Genomic DNA, 19,260 nt, shown 5'->3' with positions numbered 1-19,260 from the left:
TGAGAATGAAATGAATATGAATAATATAAATAGGGGCAAAAATGAGAACCAAATGATGACTGAAAAGCCTTTGCCTTTCATGCCATTTGCTTGGTTTAAAGTACAATTTAAAAATGAAAGCATAATGAAACAAAGAACAAACCTAAATAAATTTGAGATGGTTATCCTACCTTTACCACTCAGCGATGGGGACTGAGTATCATCCTGAGAAGTTAACAGACTATCATGGATGAGATGTTCTTCTAAATGTCCCTGGGACTCAAACAGTACATACTTGATGATCAAGGCTACCAACAACACCATAAACACAACATGGTCTAGCCCTGCATTAAGCAGCCTGGATACAAAAAAAGACAATATACTTGTTATGACTTATGGAAACAATAATAATATTTTTACTTGAACCAACTTAATATTTTGCCTGGAGCTAAATAATGCAATGTTAATATATTAACAGGCACTTGAAATAACAACATCCTTTTCTAGTACTGTACATTATTTTCTACAATTTACAAATCAATCTTGAAGCAAATTCAGTTCTTTCTCTGACAATTCTGCTTGCTGTTAGGAGTAATACGTTTTAAATACAGTAATATGATCTAAATCACTTAACACAATAACATATACCAAGGCTATTCCTGCCATTAAAGAGATACTGTCCTATCCTTTTCAAAGGAAACCTAATCACTCTTCAGGATTTTAACAAAAGGTTCTATTGCCTACAATAAAATCCTAATCAGAAAGAGCCATTATATAAATACTGTATAGGAAAATCAGGAGGTATTTCTTAACACTCAAAAATACACACCTTCAGCAGAACGACAATTTGGCTGACCTAAACATCTATTGTAATACAGATTGATCAAACTTTAGTTGCATCAAGAGTTATTCATAAAAAAGGCTACGACTTTTGTTTATTTAGGAACAATGAACACTTTAAGGTTCTCCTCTCAACTCTATTCCAAATCATATATAAATAACTAATGACTAGTTATGTAGCAAATGTCCAAAGAAACAGTTTATGTGAAAAATGATAACTATGAGATAAAAAAAATACCAAAATGCCAAGAAAGATAATATAATTACTTTTAAGACATGGACCGATGTACTCTAATATATCTTGGCACACTCAAAAGAAAAAAAACAGTCACTTTACCACAACTACAAAATTCCTACATATAATAGCAATAAGCATATGACAGTGATTTCACTGTACAATCAACATCACCAAATCCAGCCACATTTACTGACTGCACATAAAAGATACTTACAGAATTGAGATTTTATTGAAGCTCAGAACACATTTATGTATGTTTTCCTGGCACTTAATGAGACTTACACTGAGACAAATTTCAAGTCAATGCCACTTATATACACACTCTTTGGCTCTGACAATAGGCTCCCAAACTATTTTCATAATAAATAACAATGCATCCCATATTATCTTTCGCTAAAAATATACATGTACAGGTTAGCAACAAAAGATAATACTGTAAAGAGTTACCATCAAACAATAGGAAACCAAGCTGCTTTGTGTCCACATGGGTAAAAATTAGAAGCTACAAACCAAACTCGTCTTACCTATAATGTATCACAGTTTCAATTTCAAAATTACTTATGATAATTCTAAATCTAGTAGCCTATAAAGTGAAACTAAATCCCTTACCTAAAAAATTCTTTCATAAATATAGAATTTGGAAGGCTAAACCAATAGGGCTTACCTTGCAAATAAATCTTTACCCATACAAATAGCAAAGACTCAAGCAGACCCGACTGACATTCAATAATCCTGAGTGGTTTATTGCAAACTGTACTGTATATCTTTTATATAACACTTTGTTGTCATCAAGAATATTTCTGCAACTATTTTTTTGGGGGGAGGGGGGATTTACTCATCTAACAGGAAACTGTTATCTTCAATGTTCTTTGTTTCCTATAGCCTATGTAAGATTTTGTATTATTATAAGAAGTTCAGATACTGTATTTGTAAAATACATACAGTACAATACAGAGTAAGACACAAAAAAATTAACATTAAAAAAAACAAACTGATATCACACATACCGTACAATAACATGAGGATCAGTGGAAGAATTAAAAGCTGCTGCTGAATCAGATAGAGTCATTGTGTTAACTGACAGTGACAAAGACCATCGAGTAATGCCATGTACAAGTAGCAGCCCCGCAGACATGATAACCTAACAAATACCAAAAAGATTGAAAGAGACTTATTAAATAATGCAGACCAATAACCTACCAAAATTTTTAAAATTTAGACATTTATAATTCTGAGTTAGGTACAGAAATCACCATCAGAAAAAGAACAAAGGTAAGGTTATTAAAAGTATCAATTTTATTACAGTATACAGAAATAAATTATTCACAGGCAAGGTTGTTTAACATGAGATAAACCATAGTTATGATTAAATAAATGTAATTACAATGTGTACATCAACATACCATACATTAATTCAATTAGTAAATTCTTTATTATACTTAATCAATCTAGAATTTTACCTTGACTCTTTGAACAACAGGATTGGGCCTTTCCTCTTCAACCATGGCACGAGCAAGTGTTGCCATCTGCCATGGAGGTTGGCCTGAGGAACACCTATTCGAGAGCTGGAGGACAAAACCAGAATATTACTAATCATTTCATAAATGAATATGAGGACATGAACTGATAGTCCTGAAACTTACATTGTCAGAAGTACAGCAAAACTATTTACACATGAATTCATATAACACTACTGTATCTGAGTTATATTTAAGAACGTATCCTCCTATGCTTCTGTTTAAACTACATCCACCTACCCCAATGTCTAAATTACTCTTGGATGAATGTTCTTCCTCTTCATATCAGGTATTTAAACCAACCCAGTCTTTGTGAATTCTATCTATTTTGTAACCAATGAACAAATATCTGCTAATTTTACATCTGTAATATATGGGTCCCACAGCACTGCAATAATGAATTACAACATTTTGAAGTCATGCCTCTTTGGAACACCCTTCCCTTTTCAGTGTATATGGCTTTCTCTGTTGCAGAGAGAAGTAGATTTTGAGCACAGCATAAATTTTTGTTCTTTCTACTACAGGAATATTTTTACTTATTAGTAGTCCAACAATTTCTTATCGCTTTAGGCTACTGCTACTCTATTTTTATACTGTCTTTACATTACTACCCTCACAATCAAGTAAGCTGAAAAATAAATGAAACATTCCACACCAAATGTCAGTTTCTCAAACATATAAACCTCCTCTTCAATTTCTTCACCATTAGCTCTTACACAAATCAAAACTGAAATTCCCTCTTTCACTGAAACATTACACCTCACAGTAACTTTGTTCATATTAACATACAAATACCCAGAGTAACAATTACTTGATTATACATTCAAATCTTGCAGATGACCATCATAAAATTACTCAAGATAACAATGTACAATACTAATGCTGTACAGTAAATAATGAAGTGAACGAACTGAATCTCATTAATTATTTTTTCAATACAAGCATCCACTTTAAAACTTTATTTTTAAGTATAAGAGTACTTCCAAGCTACCTGTATATGAGTGATAAAAGTAAAGTACTGTGGTATACAAGTACACTTTAGTGATTAAAATACAGTGCTTATGAACGGGTAAGAATCAAAGATCTGTACACGTGAGAAATGCTGGATAAAAATTGTTTCACTTTTAAGCTGGAAAGAAATGAATGGAATGAAACAAACATGAGCAAGAAATACAAACCTCAAGTACGAGTGACAGGCAAGCAGGGAAGAAGGTCATGAAGACAATGTAATTTACAACAATGGAAAGACAAGCAAATGCACACATTTGCTCCAAACGACTCACACCTGTAAATCAAGGATATTGCTATTACCACACTAACATGAGTAAAATATATAAACCAGCACTTGTGAATAAAATATAAAGATGTTGCAATTTAATAATGTACAGTAATTTATGCATCTCATCCTGTACTGCTTATTTTTATGAAAGTAAATTGGATCTACAATTTAATGTATACAGATTGAAAGGTACCTACAAGAAAAAAAATACAATAATAAAGCTTTAGTACATCCCATCTAGAAAATTTTCAATACCAAACACCCAAATCCAGTTTACTATAAAAAAAAGTCATATTTGTTTAATGGTTGAATATCAAGACTGAAAGTTTAATCCCTATTAGATGAGCACGTACAACCTGAGCCTAAACGAGTACATTACAAAGTTCCCTATTTAGCCTAAGTATAACTTTTGGTTCTGTGCATTTTGCTTACCTGACAGTGTACCAGCCCCTATGACTAGAGCTTCAACAATTGTGTCGAGAGTAAGGGAAGGACCTAAACGAGCCATACCGCAAGCAATGTTGGTGTGGACTTCTGTCTGGCTTGACGATGTCAAAGCAAACTGTGCCAGCAAGCTTGCTTTACTTAGGTCAACCAGCAACAGGAAGAAGAAAAGAGCATCCCTGGAAGAGCCAAATTATGCATTATTCTACACTTGAAACAAGTTCACATATAACAGCCAATGCAATTATTTCTGGATAATTGAGATCATATGTAAAAGATGAAAACTATGCAATGAGTCAACATAAAACATCGATAAAAACACATCTCTTGAAGTGATACTTTTGCAACATTAACTAAATAATCTTAGAATTCTTAATTATTGAAATCCTAATTGAGAGCAAGTATAACTGAAATAAATATTCAAATCAATTCTGCACTTACTTCAGATCAGAAACATCACTGTCCAGCAGTTTGATCACAGAGCAGCTAAAAACAAAGCTGGAAAACACAGCAAATAATCCAGCAATACCTGTAATATATAAGAAATTGTACACAGCTGTATTTGGAAACAGAAAAGGGAATAAAAAGTGAATAAACAGTATATGATGTAGGTACAAAAGTAAAGCACTGGTACTAACATTTTCTGACTCAACTAAGCTACTTGAGAGTGGTAATGAACTGCTGATATATGGCAACAATTAAAACCTTTAAATTATTTCAGTTTTGAATAAAGTTATTCCTATTCCAAACAGGCAATCATTTTTAGCAATATGTAAGATACTGAAAATCTTACAAGAAAGATATATGCCATACCTAAAATATACTTGGAACCAATTTTATGGAGTTTTCGAAACTGATGATAAGTATAAAGAAGCGCTGAGCAACGTATAATAGTCATTACAACCACGTCTAGTCCTTGGTATTCCTGGAAAATAAAAGGCAATTTAATGTAAACTTGCATTGAAAGTTTCATAACAGTTTTCTTAAAAGTACTGTATCTATAATCTTGAATACCAATTAATATTCATGCTTGTATCATGCAAGTCTTTAGTTTCCATAATGCCTTTTTATAAATATTATAAACACAAGATTTTTATATGTCCTGAACACTGTTTTTGGGAATACAAAACAAAGAAATTCCATAATTAGAGCAAGAAAAACAAACAGAGAAGTCCACATATGCTTAATCACCAAAGTTACCTACAGGCTTAGAAGAACAATAGCCTTTGCTGGCCCAAGATGAGATTATTAATTTAATAACATCAAAAGAGCAAATGTGTTAAATGGTAGCATGCGCCGTGTTACCTTGACACTTATGAATGGGTGGGGCCCTTCTCCTTAACAGAATGAATATCAAATTATTTTCATATACAAATCTCATATGAAGAACAAAGAGGGATTAGCAAAAAACCGTACAGATTTAAGATTTAAATTACAGAAGAGTACAGTTTGCAATATCAACCTATCACTATGTAGTCACTGTAGCTTACGTTAATCTTAAATTGTCTCGATTAGGCTAAGAAGAATGATGGATTCATACAAGGAATGGATTTGACCATCCGAAGATATCAGTGACTTAAAAAGAGTGTATTTTGATTATCTGACAATTTCTGCATCTCATACAAGGAGTGAACTTGATTATTCCAAGATATCAGTAACGCGCACAGAGTGGACTTGGTTACTTGATCATTTCAGCGACTCATATAAGGTTATAATTATCATCCACAGACTTGGTGATTTAACCACTTTATATCTTGATAATGTATAAGTACATCATTCAGTTTTCAACCACTGAAATTTTGATGATGCATTTCTACTTCGTCTATTGAAAAATTAAAAATTGATTTTCACCTTTAAAACAAAAAAAATCTAAAAGTATTTTATCCATATTACATCATTTGTATGATGAATACAACTTGTCTCTGAGAGGCCTGGCAAAAGCAAACATACACTGTCAAAAAGAAGTGGAGTTAACTATAGGATTTCTGTGACTCAAACAGTACAAGGAGTGGACTTGACTACTACAAAAGAATTCAGTGACTCAAATAAGGAGTGGATTTCAATGATCACAGATTTCAAGAAAAACCCAGGCAAAGTTTAACAAATGTGGAATAAACTCCAGAAGGCCTCCTTATTCCCTTCAATTATCGTTTTTCTAGTGTCTTCATTTAAGACTTAGGGTATTAAAGGATATTACCAATCCTGTCAAACCTCCCATAAAAAGAACTGTAAGTGATATACACAACAAACAAGGATGAAAGAAATGATACAACTTATAAAAAATAAACACACAGGAGTATTGCAAAACAAGCAGGGTCAATCAACCCACATTAAGTGACAGGAATACTAAGTGATGACAACGTCCAATGAGCTGTTTAGACTCTTCTTGCTTCAGTTGCACTAATCTCCACATAAAAATTTGTAGCCCATAAAATTCTTAAAATAAGACCAACTTACAGTTCATCTACTTGATCAGTACAGAGAAAAATAAAGTAACTTTTACTGCTAACTAAAGTTGACCCTGGTCTAAAAGATTCAAATTTATTGTATCATAAATGCATAGGGAGGTAAGTATATTTCCTGAACATACACTGTAATTACCAACAGGAAACACGATCTTTAACTATAAAGGAAGCTGTTATTAAATCAAACTGACACTCGAAACTTCACCTGAAAGAGTTTTTGCGACCTAACCTTTGACTCACAACCTGATCACAAGAATATATAAAACAAAGTGACATACGCCTCACAACTTCATACGAAACGTTAATTATTATTTTATACGTCTTCTTTGAACGATTACATGTCCCCAAAGTAAACAAAACGTAAAACAACTTAGATGCCATTCGTGCCTTTCGAAATTGTTTACCTTTTGCATTTGCTTCACACCACCATGGTGTTACGTTCAATCCTAATCATCATTCCTAATGCAATGCACTTTTGATTGCTTTGACTCTCGCGCATAGCTTGAGAGAGAGAGAGAGAGAGAGAGAGAGAGAGAAATTTCTTTTACTATCGACCTCTGACATCTTGATAAGGTTATCCAACCGGAAGAGCTGCATGAGCTGTTCTTATGACGTGTAAGAATTTTGACAGTCATGAATTATTTTGGACAACATTTCTGCTTTTGTTTGTCATAAACTTTCACACATTTCTTCTTTGTCGAAGTCGATGTCTGTTATTTCTTAAGTGAAGCACACTAATACTGCTTAGTAAGAAGGGGGGGAGGGGGAAAGAAGAGGAAGGGGGGGAGGGGGAGAGAAGAGGAAGGATATATTTTCAGATCGAACGTTTCATTCTATTTCTATCTATGAGTGTTTTTTTGTAACAGCCATCACTCAGTTTTAAAAAGATTTTGGATGCTCGTTTCACTTTTAATCAAGGCAGGCCTCTCCCTGTTCGTAAAGGATTCTCTCTCTCTCTCTCTCTCTCTCTCTCTCTCTCTTATTAAACGTCTGAGTAAAGCAACACCAGGGCAGCCGTCTCCCTCGTTGTAAAAGATTTCTCTCTCTCTCTCTCTCAGCAAGCGCCTAAGTAAGGGAACATCAAGGCAGTCCTCTCTCTGATCGTAAAGGATTCTCTCTCTCTCTCTCTCTCTCTCTCTCTCTCTCTCTCTCTCTCTGTATGTATGCGTGTAATGTTAAGTGTCTGTATGCGCCTGTCTGAGCAGGCAACATCAGAACAATCCTCTCCCTCGTCATAAAGGATTCTCTCTCTCTCTCTCAGCGTATGCCTGTCTGAGAGTAGGCACATATAAAGCCCGCCACTAAAACCAAGCCATAAACCCCGAAAGCGCTGCAGTGGGTGGGACGGAGGAGGAGACGGCGATTACTACATTTTGTGTAGCAGCAGAGAAAACAGGGACGTGAGAACGCGACAAGAAAATAACCCAGTTACTGCAATGCTTCTTCTTCCCTCGAGATTCATTCGTCGCTACGTTTGTCTGGCTTAGTTTTTTGTTTTACTTTGTGTGTGTCTGTATTTTTTTTTTTTTTTGCTTGTTTGGAATCTCCTTTTGGCTTAGGTTTTTTTTTTTTTTTTGCTTGGAATCAACTTTTGGCTTAGGTCTTTTTTCTCTTGCTCGGAATCAACTTTTGGCTGATTTTTACTTGCTTGGAATCAACTTTTGGCTTAGTTTTTTTACTTGCTTGGAATAAGTTTTTGGCTTAGTTTTTTTTTTTTACTTGCTTGGAATCAACTTTTGGCTTAGTTTTTTTACTTGCTTGGAATCAGTTTTTGGCTCAGTTTTTTTTTTTTTTTACTTGCTTGGAATCGACTTTAGGCTTAGTTTTTTTTTACTTGCTTGGAATCAACTTTTGGCTTAGTTTTTTTTTTACTTGCTTGGAATCAAATTTTGGTTTAGTTTTTTTACTTGCTTGGAATCAGCTTGTGGCTTAGTTTTTTTTTACTTGCTTGGAATCAACTTTTGGTTTAGCTTTTTTTTACTTGCTTTGAATCAACTTTTGGCTTAGTTTTTTCCTTGCTTGGAATAAAATTTTGGTTTAGCTTTTCACTTGCTTGGAATCAACTTTTGGCTTAGTTTTTTTACTTGCTTGGAATCAAATTTAGAATCGACTTCACCTGAGATTACACTAACCCTCCCAGCACTGTTCTTCTTTTTTTTTATTTACAAGCTTTCGTGTCTTTTTTCAGAGAATTTTTGCTAAACGGTACTACTACTACTACTACTACTACTACTACTACTACTACTACTACTATTATTATTATTATTATTATTATTATTATTATTATTATTATTATTATTATTATTATTATTATTATTATTACAAACCAGGCTTCAACCCTAGTTGGAAAAGCAGAATACGACAAACCCAAGGGACCCGTGCAGAAAAGGAAATTGAGAGGCACAGAACTAACTAAGAAAGAGCAGTAACAAAGAAAAAATAAATACGAAACTTAGCAATAAATCGGATAAAGAACAATGAAAATAAAGAAGGCAAACGAAAATTAAGCAGTGAAGTGAAACTCAAGTCAGCCTAGTTAACAAAAATAAAAAGCTTGAACTTCGGGGTTCCATCGATTTAACTATAGTTACGAAGACCACTCTATAATGTGGTCAAAACAGGGATAAAACTTTCAGAAAATTGTGGGGATATTGAACCTCACAGGGAGTACTGAACCTAAGGTGTATTGAACCTTACAGGGGTATTGAACCTAACAGGGTTATTGAACCTCAGAAGAGAAAGCAAGCCTGTCAAAACTAACTGCATATTTACTGGTACGTGGAGGACGGTGTAGTCCGGGGAGATATGAATACGAAGAATGATCAACTTGATAACAAAAAATGAAGAATATTTCAGAATTTCAAAAGTAATTATGATAATTCCATACATATTGACGTTTACATCTTATGATTAATACATAAAAGACAAACTCTAAGGAAAAATCTACCCAGCGTTATTTTTTCTTCCCCGTTACATTACGAAAACAATGATTTTTTGTTTTTCAATTACTGAACAGATGGAGTGCTGCCATACATGCACTAGTGTATAATAAAGACGTACTTGCGTGGGTAGCACTGCATTCTCACGAAAATGATAGCTTTAGAACCTCTCTTCCTCCACTATTGTTCTTTTGTTTTTCAAATTTTGAAATGACCGAAGTTCACTCTGTCTGTTAATCTGTCTTAGAATAAAAAAAAATTGCATTTTTTTCTTCCTCTCAATTACTCACTGTGTCTTAAAATCAGAGTTTTTTTTTAATTTTTTCTCTCAACTACTCACTCTGTCCGTCTGCCTGTGTCTTAAAATAAGGAGACTTTTTTGCATTTTTTCTTTCTCTCAATTACTCACTTTGTCTGTCTGTCTGTCTGTCTTAAAATAGGGAGACTTTTTTGCATTTTTTCTTTCTCTCAATTACTCACTCTGTCTGTCTAAAAATAAGAGATTTTTTTGCATTTTTTCTTTCTCTCAATTGCGCCAGGTGTTAGCTACGTTACTCTGAGAACAATATTATTATTTCTCACTAGCTGAAACTGATATATTCGAAACAAAGGTTAATTGTCTTTTTTATATTTATAAGAACGATCATTCTGTATCAACCCCCTCAACACACACACACACAAATACATACACAAACACACACACAAGCCCTCCAACATTAAAAATTAAAATCAAACACAAAGTTACGCTCACTTCAAAAGTTTCCCACTTAATCTTCCAACCATCTCTTGTGTTTATTTTTCCTTTATGATCAACTCGTGGATAATTACATAATTCTTCAAAGGCCAATTCTTTTTAAGCTTTCTTTAAGGCTGGATATTATTTTAACCAAGAGAAAGATCTGCATACACCACGTGTGTCTCATCATCACCTTCAGTGTCAGCAGTTCAGAAATAATGATGATGATGATGGTTATATCTGTCGTAAAATTGATGATAATGATTTTTGAATATTTGTTTGTATAATATTTAAACTTTTCGTAGTTATTACCCCTCTCATTGTCGTCAGAGACTTACTGCGACAACACATCATTATTGTTTTCATATTCTGTTTGTTATAACTGACGATGATGATGAGTGAGTGTTTGCTTGTATAATAATGAAGCCTTTCATTGTTGTTACCCTCTTATCATCGCACAGACTTACACCGATAACACATCATTAGTGTTTTCTTACTTGGTTTGTAATAACTGACGATAATGATGATGGAATATTTGTTTTAAGAACAATGAAGCCTTTCATCGTTGTTACTCTTTTACCATCGTCACAGACTTACTTTAATAACAAATCATTATTGTTTTCATAATTTGTTTGTAATAACTGACGATAATGATATGCGAATGTTTGCTTGTATAATAATGAAGCCTTTCATTGTTGTCACCCCTTTCATCATCGCCACAGACTTACGACGAAAACAAATCATCATTGTTTTCATAGTTCGCTCACTATGCATCCGACCACCTTCAACTTGCATAACCGTAAAAGACGAAATTAACAAGTCTCAGAGTAAGAGAACGCTTGGCAAACCTCAGAGCCCCAAGGGCAACGCATACCCAAGAAGACCTTGCTCATGCCCAAGATCTTGCTCATACCCAAGACCTTGCTCATACCCAACGCTCTCCGTTGTTGCGCCACCGTAACGTTTGGCTTCGAAGAAGATAAACAAATGATCTGGCATCACGTTTCGACAAATAAACAACGTAGCCTGCTAGAACCGTCCGGTAAGCAGCTTAGGTAGGAAGTGCTGTCAAAACGTTTGTGACCAAACAGCAGAGAGAGAGAGAGAGAGAGAGAGAGAGAGAGAGAGAGAGAGAGAGAGAGAGAGAGAGAGAGAGAGTAACAATGTAAAAGACTGTATCACAATAGACTGACAAATATGAGAGAGAGAGAGAGAGAGAGAGAGAGAGAGAGAGAGAGAGAGAGAGAGAGAGAGAGAGAGAGAGAGAGTAGTAACAATGTAAAAGACTGTATCACGATAGACTGACAAAAGAGAGAGAGAGAGAGAGAGAGAGAGAGAGAGAGAGAGAGAGAGAGAGAGGAGAGAGAGAGAGACAGAGAGAGTAACAATGTAAAAGACTGTATCACGATAGACGGACAAAAAAAGAGAGAGAGAAGAGAGAGAGAGAGAGAGAGAGAGAGAGAGAGAGAGAGAGAGAGAGAGAGAGAGAAACAATGTAAAAGAATGTATCACACTCGACAGACAGATAAGAGAGAGAATGTAAAAAAACCAGGTATTAAAATCAACGGACTGATAAAGGCACTGTAAACACTCAACAAGCTTACATGAGAGAGAGAGAGAGAGAGAGAGAGAGAGAGAGAGAGAGAGAGAGAGAGAGAGAGAGAGAGAGAGTCAATTTGATGCATTAACATCCAGAGAGACAGATAAAGAACATAACACACAGGCGCACCCACACACACAGGGGGGTCCTACGGACCGCACCTATCAGAATAGACTCTTTTAATCGACAGAAAAGACTTGGATATCGCAAGACTGACGTCTTGAAAGGCTTAATAAATGCGTCGATGGAACGTTTCAAACAGGAACTGATAGGAGTATGATATGAACCATCCTCAACCACCCCCTCCCCAACCCCCAACCCCCTCGTACACGCATGCGCGCGCGAGAGGCGCCATTAACGTCTTGAACATAACAGCTAAAAATAACATGCGTCATTCCTCATGACGAAACACTTTCAAAACGAAGGGTAACTGCGCTATTCCGACGCATACGTCATGACTCGCGCATTGGCGGATTTATATAATTTCGGGGGTTGGCCTAATATTGATTGCGTTCACAAGAAGTAGGAGTACCAGGAAAAAAAATCCGAAAACTCTACGTCAGAATACAAAACTACTTAGTTTATCGAAACTATGACAGTCAGCTTCACACACACACACACACACACACACACACACACACACACACACACACACACACACACACACACACACACACACACACACACACACACACACATATATATATATATATATATATATATATATATATATATATATATATATATATATATATATATATATATCACTGCAGAAATATAAATGGAATAATATTCAACAGTATATGAAAATATAAACTGGCAACAAAAGACAAAAAAACAAAACAATCCCAACATAAAACAACCAAATTGCTGATGCTGATACAGAAATCGGTAAAAAGTGAAATCGAAAAGAACGTGAATTGCCTTTTAATAAAATGTACGAAATTCGAGGATTTAAAAAAAAGAAGAAAAACGCTAGTTTAGTTCATCAGTCACCTACTTTTCGATTTGTACCACGAAGATGATTGCATGAACTAAAAGAACTATCAAGAACTACCCTTCTTTTTTTCAAGTGTCGTGGGTATACATGAAAACAACATTCACATAAAAGAAGTGTTAGATACAACTAAGAAATATGCTTCAGAAGAGCAAGGTGTAATGCTCTAAGTAATGTACGTATAATTAAAACGTACCTCTTTCGAGAACCCGTGACAAGTTTTCTGCGTGAGAAGAATTATACGTGAGAAAAAGGAAAAAAAGAGAAAAGAGATTCATCACTTCCTCATGTCTGATTTGAACAATCACTCTTTCATTTGAGATGCGGTTTTCTTAGGCAACAGCAGTTACAGCAAGCTCTTTCACATCTTTTGCTTCAAGTAAACAAACTTACCGACGGTGAAAATAAATAAAAAAAAAATAAACATGACACAATCTTGAGATGCGTTTGCGAGGTGCATTACAATCCTTCTACCCAATTCTTTTAGCAAAATAATAACAAGCAACATTATTTCATTCTTATATGAATGTTAATTAATCAAACTTCATCTCGTAATTTCTAAGTTCCGAATTGGTAGAGATGCCACAACTTCATGTAATTACTTGAGACATAAAAATACGGCCTCCTAGTAGTTTTAGAGTGAAACTTCTTTGTGACTTACACTCTCCCGGAGAGAGAGAGAGAGAGAGAGAGAGAGAGAGAGAGAGAGAGAGAGAGAGAGAGAGAGAGAGAGAGAGAGAGAGAGAGAGGACTTTATCAGACAGTGCTTTACCATATCAGACAGTGCTTTACTAAATACTATGAAATAACTGAAAAAGTGTAAGCTAGATCAGATGACGAGAGAGAGAGAGACTTTATCAGGCAGTGCTTTACCACATACTATTAAATCACTGTGAAAAAGTGTAAGCTAGCTCAGTTGAGAGAGAGAGAGAGAGAGAGAGAGAGAGAGAGAGAGAGAGAGAGAGAGAGAGAGACTATCGGACAGTGCTTTACCACACTACTATGAAATAATTGCAAAAAATATAAACGAGATCAGAGAGAGAGAGAGAGAGAGAGAGAGAGAGAGAGAGAGAGAGAGAGAGAGAGAGAGAGAGAGAGAGAGAGAGAGAGAGAGAGAGAGCCTTGCCTTACAGACCTTACAGTTCGTTCGGGTTGGCCCAGGTCCCTCAGTGTGAGGCACCTCTGAAGTCTACCAGAGAATTGCTATTGCATCTTCCGGTATATTTTGCATCTTCCAATCTTGGATGGTCTGGGATGCATCTTAAATATTTGTCGAGCTTATTCTTAAACACGTCTGCGCTCACTCCTGATATGTTTCTCAGGTGAGCTGGTAGCGCATTGAATAGACGCTGCATTGTCGATGCTGGTGCGTGGTGGATTAATGTCCTGCGTGCTTTCCTTAGTTTTCCGGGTATAGTTTGGGCACTATTAATCTACCTCTGCTTGCTCTTTCTGATATTTTTAGCTCCATGATGTTTTCGGTAATTCCTTCTATCTGTTTCCATGCCTGGATTATCACGTAGCGTTCTCTTCTCCTTTCAAGACTATATAAATTTAAGAATTGTAGTCTTTCCCAGTAGTCAAGGTCCTTAACTTCTTCTATTCTAGCTGTAAAGGACCTTTGTACACTCTCTATTTGTGCAATATCTTTTTGGTAGTGTGGGTACCATATTATATTGCAATATTCAAGTGGACTACGTACGTACGTTTTATAAAGCATAATCATGTGTTCGGCTTTTCTTGTTTTGAAGTGCCGGAACAACATTCCCATTTTTGCTTTGCATTTTGCCAACAGTATTGCTATTTGATCACTGCATAACATATTCCTATTCAGCATCACACCAAGGTCTTTAACTGCTTCCTTATTTGTGATTGTCTCATTATTAGGTCCTTTATATGCATATAGCATATAAAGAGAGAGAGAGAGAGAGTTTATCAGACAGTGCTTTACCACAATACTATAAGAATAATTGCCAAAAATGTAAGATCACATAGTGAGAGAGAGAGAGAGAGAGAGAAGAGAGAGAGAGAGAGAGAGAGAGAGAGAGAGAGAGAGAGAGAGTTTATCAGACAGTGCTTTACCACAATACTATAAAATAATTGCCAAAAATGTACGATCACATAGAGAGAGAGAGAGAGAGAGAGAGAGAGAGAGAGAGAGAGAGAGAGAGAGAGAGAGAGAGAGAGAGAGACTTTATCAGACAGTGCTTGACCACAATATACTATAAAAAATGCCAAAAATGTAAGATCACATATCTAGAGAGAGAGAGAGAGAGAGAGAGAGAGAGAGAGAGAGAGAGAGAGAGAGAGAGAGAGTTTATCAGAAGTGCTTTACCACAATACTATAAAATAATTGTACGATCACATAGAGAGAGAGAGAGAGAGAGAGAGAGAGAGAGAGAGAGAGAGAGAGAGAGAGAGAGAGAGAGACTTTATCAGACAGTGCTTGACCACAATATACTATAAAATAATTGCCAAAAAATGTAAGATCACATATCTAGAGAGAGAGAGAGAGAGAGAGAGAGAGAGAGAGAGAGAGAGAGAGAGAGAGAGAGAGAGAGCACTGAAATACGTAAGAAACCCTAAAGGAGTGCCGTTAAACAAGCAAACTCTGCTTGGGACTCCAGTCCCGCCAAACCGTTTCCGACCAGACGGAGGCTAAAATAATTCATGAGATCACGTCAGGATACGCAGAGGAAGGATGTAGATAAGGCGAGAAATCCTTAATGTCAAGAGCCGGTTGTTATGGTTGACATCGTCTGATAAAACGCCACATAAAGCTACTCCTTTATTTATGATCGTGCGACAAAGCTTCGTTTGGTATTCCTAACAGGATGGTGGTATTAATGTTAGCTTTTTTTGCTTATGGAATTTTTATGGGTGTGTTCATATGAAAATGTACGTTTTTTGTCAGCATGTGTGTTATATATTATTGTGCTTGGGCGCTCATAATACAGTCACAGTCACAGTCACAGTCAGTCTCTCTCTCTCTCTCTCTCTCTCTCTCTCTCTCTCTCTCTCTCTCTCTATATATATACTTTATATATATATATATATATATATATATATATATATATATATATATATATATATATATATATATATATATATATATGGGCTCAATGGAAAATATAAGCAAATATACCTAGAAAATGAGAGATTACAATGTCATTATTTGACAGTTGTATATACAAAATTCTGGATGGCCATTACAAGATGATTTCATACATTTCCGCCGTAAGCTAGGCTATCGAACTAATAGTTACATAAATATTCGGCTCCATCGAAAATACGCCATTTAAACAGATATTTGTCCGCACGAGCAGAGATAAACTCAAAAATCCTTCTTGGTAACTCAATGTATGACGATTCCACTCGCGCTGACGTCGGCTTGCAAATCGACAGGAAATGTCCTTTTCCCTATTTGGGTTTCAAGGTTTCCAGCGGAAAACAAACAATTATTAAAAGAAAATCGCTAGCTGGATGCTGTACTGTATTTAGGCATGTATATGCGTGTAAGTATTATTGTGTATGTACTTGTATATGTGAGTATACATATCTGAAAACAAAAAAATACTAGAAAATCGAGCATTGGTCGCTGTATTTGACTTTCTTAGGTACGTTATTATGTATGTGTTATGTATGTATGCATGTATGTGTGAACAGAGTATTTAAATATTTGGCAAATTCAAAACCCGTCTTTTACTTCTGACTTCGCAACCAGTAAAAGAGAGAGAGAGAGAGAGAGAGAGAGAGAGAGAGAGAGAGAGAGAGAGAGAGAGAGAGAGAGAAGTGATTGCGCACAAGCGGAAACAGGTGTCCAGGAAACCTAAAAAAAAAAAAAAAAAAAAAAAAAAAAAAAAAGGTAGGAGTCAAGGCCCAAAACACCTAAAAGTTAGTTAGCAGCGGTTCGTGTCTGACAGACAGATGGACATGCCAGGTCAAAACGACTGGCGGCTGGTTATCAACGTGGGTCGGATAAATCGATAGAACACGGTCGTTAAAACATCCCTTAGTCAGGACAACATGGCGTTTAATGACTAACTCCTCCTCCCCTTTTCTCTCTCCGGCAGGGGTTTCCAAAAATATGTTGAGGCATTTAAAGCATTTTTTTTTCAGCAATGTTAGCCTGGCGTCTCTCTCTCTCTCTCTCTGTCTCTCTCAAACACGTCGAGTTGGGCTTTGAATTTAAAAATTGATGGTCGTTGAGTCTGAATGCTTCCTCTCTCTCTCTCTCTCTCTCTCTCTCTCTCTCTCTCTCTCTCTCTCTCACACACACACACACACACAAAAAAGCACAGAGTTTGGTTTTGAATATAAAAATTGACAGGTGTTGCATTTGAATGTTTCCATTCTCTCTCTCTCTCTCTCTCTCTCTCTCTCTCTCTCTCTCTCTCTCTCTCTACTCACACACACACACACACACACACACACACACACACACACACACAAGCCCAGTTGTTGTGTCTGGAGATTTTCTAGACGAAACTCAAAACAAGAATAAGCTGACACTGATTGCCATTCACTGCATCTACGTATTGTGTTATCTCAATGGTGTGTAACGTATATAAACTGGCAGACTTCCTTCAGTTGCTGAGCAAACTGAAGTATATCCTTGAGTTAATGTCAGAAAAACGAAACGGTCTTGACAATGACGCTGATAAATTTATATGCTTCTTTTATTTTTATGTTATTACAACATCAAATTGATTTTTCCGTACGAGGACTTGTTGACGGGCCTTGAACAAGAACTAGTAGCAGCAGCTACTACAGAAAATGCTGAAAAGCTCCGGTGCAAGTCCTAAGTATATAGTGTGTCAGATGCCTCTTAACAAGACAGGAGTTACATTTTCAAAATCCTGACCAAAACTATCACCACCAAGCACTGCTGGCTTCCAGAAAAGCTTCCCAGTACAGCTGCAAGTGCGCTGTTAAATCCAAAGGCCACAGCTTTGGATGGAATGTAAACGAAGGTCAGATGTCAACTCTCCTTGCAGTCACTTCAGCACCAGAGCTGTGCATCCAACATGCCAGCCCTGGTTGGCTTCACGTGGTGTCAGTTGCCTTTGCTTGTGCAGGAAAGCTGAAGTGACATGAGCAGTAACATGCAATGTGAAACCAATTGTCTAAATATTGACCAACAACCAAGTTATTTGTTTAAGGTCTTAAGAGTTGTACTGATTGCTTTGGTAAAAGGACGAGCAGATGATGATAAAAGTTTAGATTCTTGTATTGGCAAATATGACATGGTGTAACTCTTCATTAAAATGAGCTAATTTGTAATATATCTAGCAATTTTACATTTTCAAGTATTTGCTACACATTTTCGTCTTCTACTGTATTATTGGTAAAACCAGGTGCTTTAATACTGTATAAATGGCATAAGGATAAAGGCAACGCCCACTAGTTTAGTTTGGACACCATTCAAAACCACAATGAAACGACTTACTTCACTCGGCTGATTTTATAGTAACAGTAAGAAAATAAAAACACAGATATATAATCTGGTCGTCTACTTAATAACTGACTGTATATTTCAAACATTTCCCAATCTTTGATGGCTAAAGTTAAGGCAGTCATTATGCTTTATGTTAGAGGGTAAAAGACAAAAAAAAAAAAAAAAAAGTAAAAAATGCGCCGAAGTTTATTCGGAGCAATCGAGTCTTCTGTACAGCCCACCGAAAACAGATCTATCTTTCGGTGGTCTCGGTATAATGTTTCATGAGCCGCGGCCCATGAAACGTTAACCAAGGCCCGGTGGTGGTCTATCCTATATCGTTGTCAGAAGCAGGATTATGGCTAACTTTAACCTTAAATAAAATAAAAACTATTGAGGCTAGAGGGCTGCAATTTGGTATGTTTGATGATTGGAGGGTGGATGACCAACATACTAATTTGCAGCCCTCTAGCCTCAGTAGTTTTTAAGATCTGAGGGCGGACAGAAAAAAGTGCAGGTAGAATAAAGTGCGGACGGACAAAGCTGTTACAATAGTTTTCTTTTATAGAAAACTGAAAATCAGCTTGGCATTATAAAACTTATTTTAGAATTTCAAAATGTACAAGAACTAATCTGTGGTCAGCTTTGAAAACAGAATTACACTGAAATTATTCAATTACCCACAAACACTTTATATTGTCTAACTAAAACGAAATAAATCGCCTCTTGTCTGCCTCCATTTGCAAACGGAATTAAATTAAAATGATTTGATTAAGCATGAATACTTTA

The 19,260-nt window shown here is 35.9% G+C and overlaps 1 protein-coding gene across 2 annotated transcripts in view; it reads right to left on the bottom strand.

Annotated features, from left to right (window-relative positions):
• Positions 1-19,260, bottom strand: part of Hmgcr (HMG coenzyme A reductase) — a 110,066-nt gene that overhangs the window by 26,590 nt on the left and 64,216 nt on the right. For both annotated transcript variants that reach the window (XM_067102161.1, XM_067102162.1), the window contains exons 3-9: positions 5,111-5,222; positions 4,739-4,826; positions 4,286-4,476; positions 3,753-3,859; positions 2,518-2,622; positions 2,065-2,198; positions 171-337 (exon numbers count right to left, since the gene is read on the bottom strand). In XM_067102161.1, the coding sequence (XP_066958262.1) occupies positions 171-337; positions 2,065-2,198; positions 2,518-2,622; positions 3,753-3,859; positions 4,286-4,476; positions 4,739-4,826; positions 5,111-5,222 (904 nt within the window). The remainder of the gene's footprint in view (positions 1-170; positions 338-2,064; positions 2,199-2,517; positions 2,623-3,752; positions 3,860-4,285; positions 4,477-4,738; positions 4,827-5,110; positions 5,223-19,260) is intronic.

The sequence above is a fragment of the Macrobrachium rosenbergii genome, chromosome 59 (assembly GCF_040412425.1).
Source record: "Macrobrachium rosenbergii isolate ZJJX-2024 chromosome 59, ASM4041242v1, whole genome shotgun sequence".
Taxonomy (NCBI): domain Eukaryota; kingdom Metazoa; phylum Arthropoda; class Malacostraca; order Decapoda; family Palaemonidae; genus Macrobrachium; species Macrobrachium rosenbergii.
This window is presented reverse-complemented; position numbering and strand designations above follow the sequence as displayed.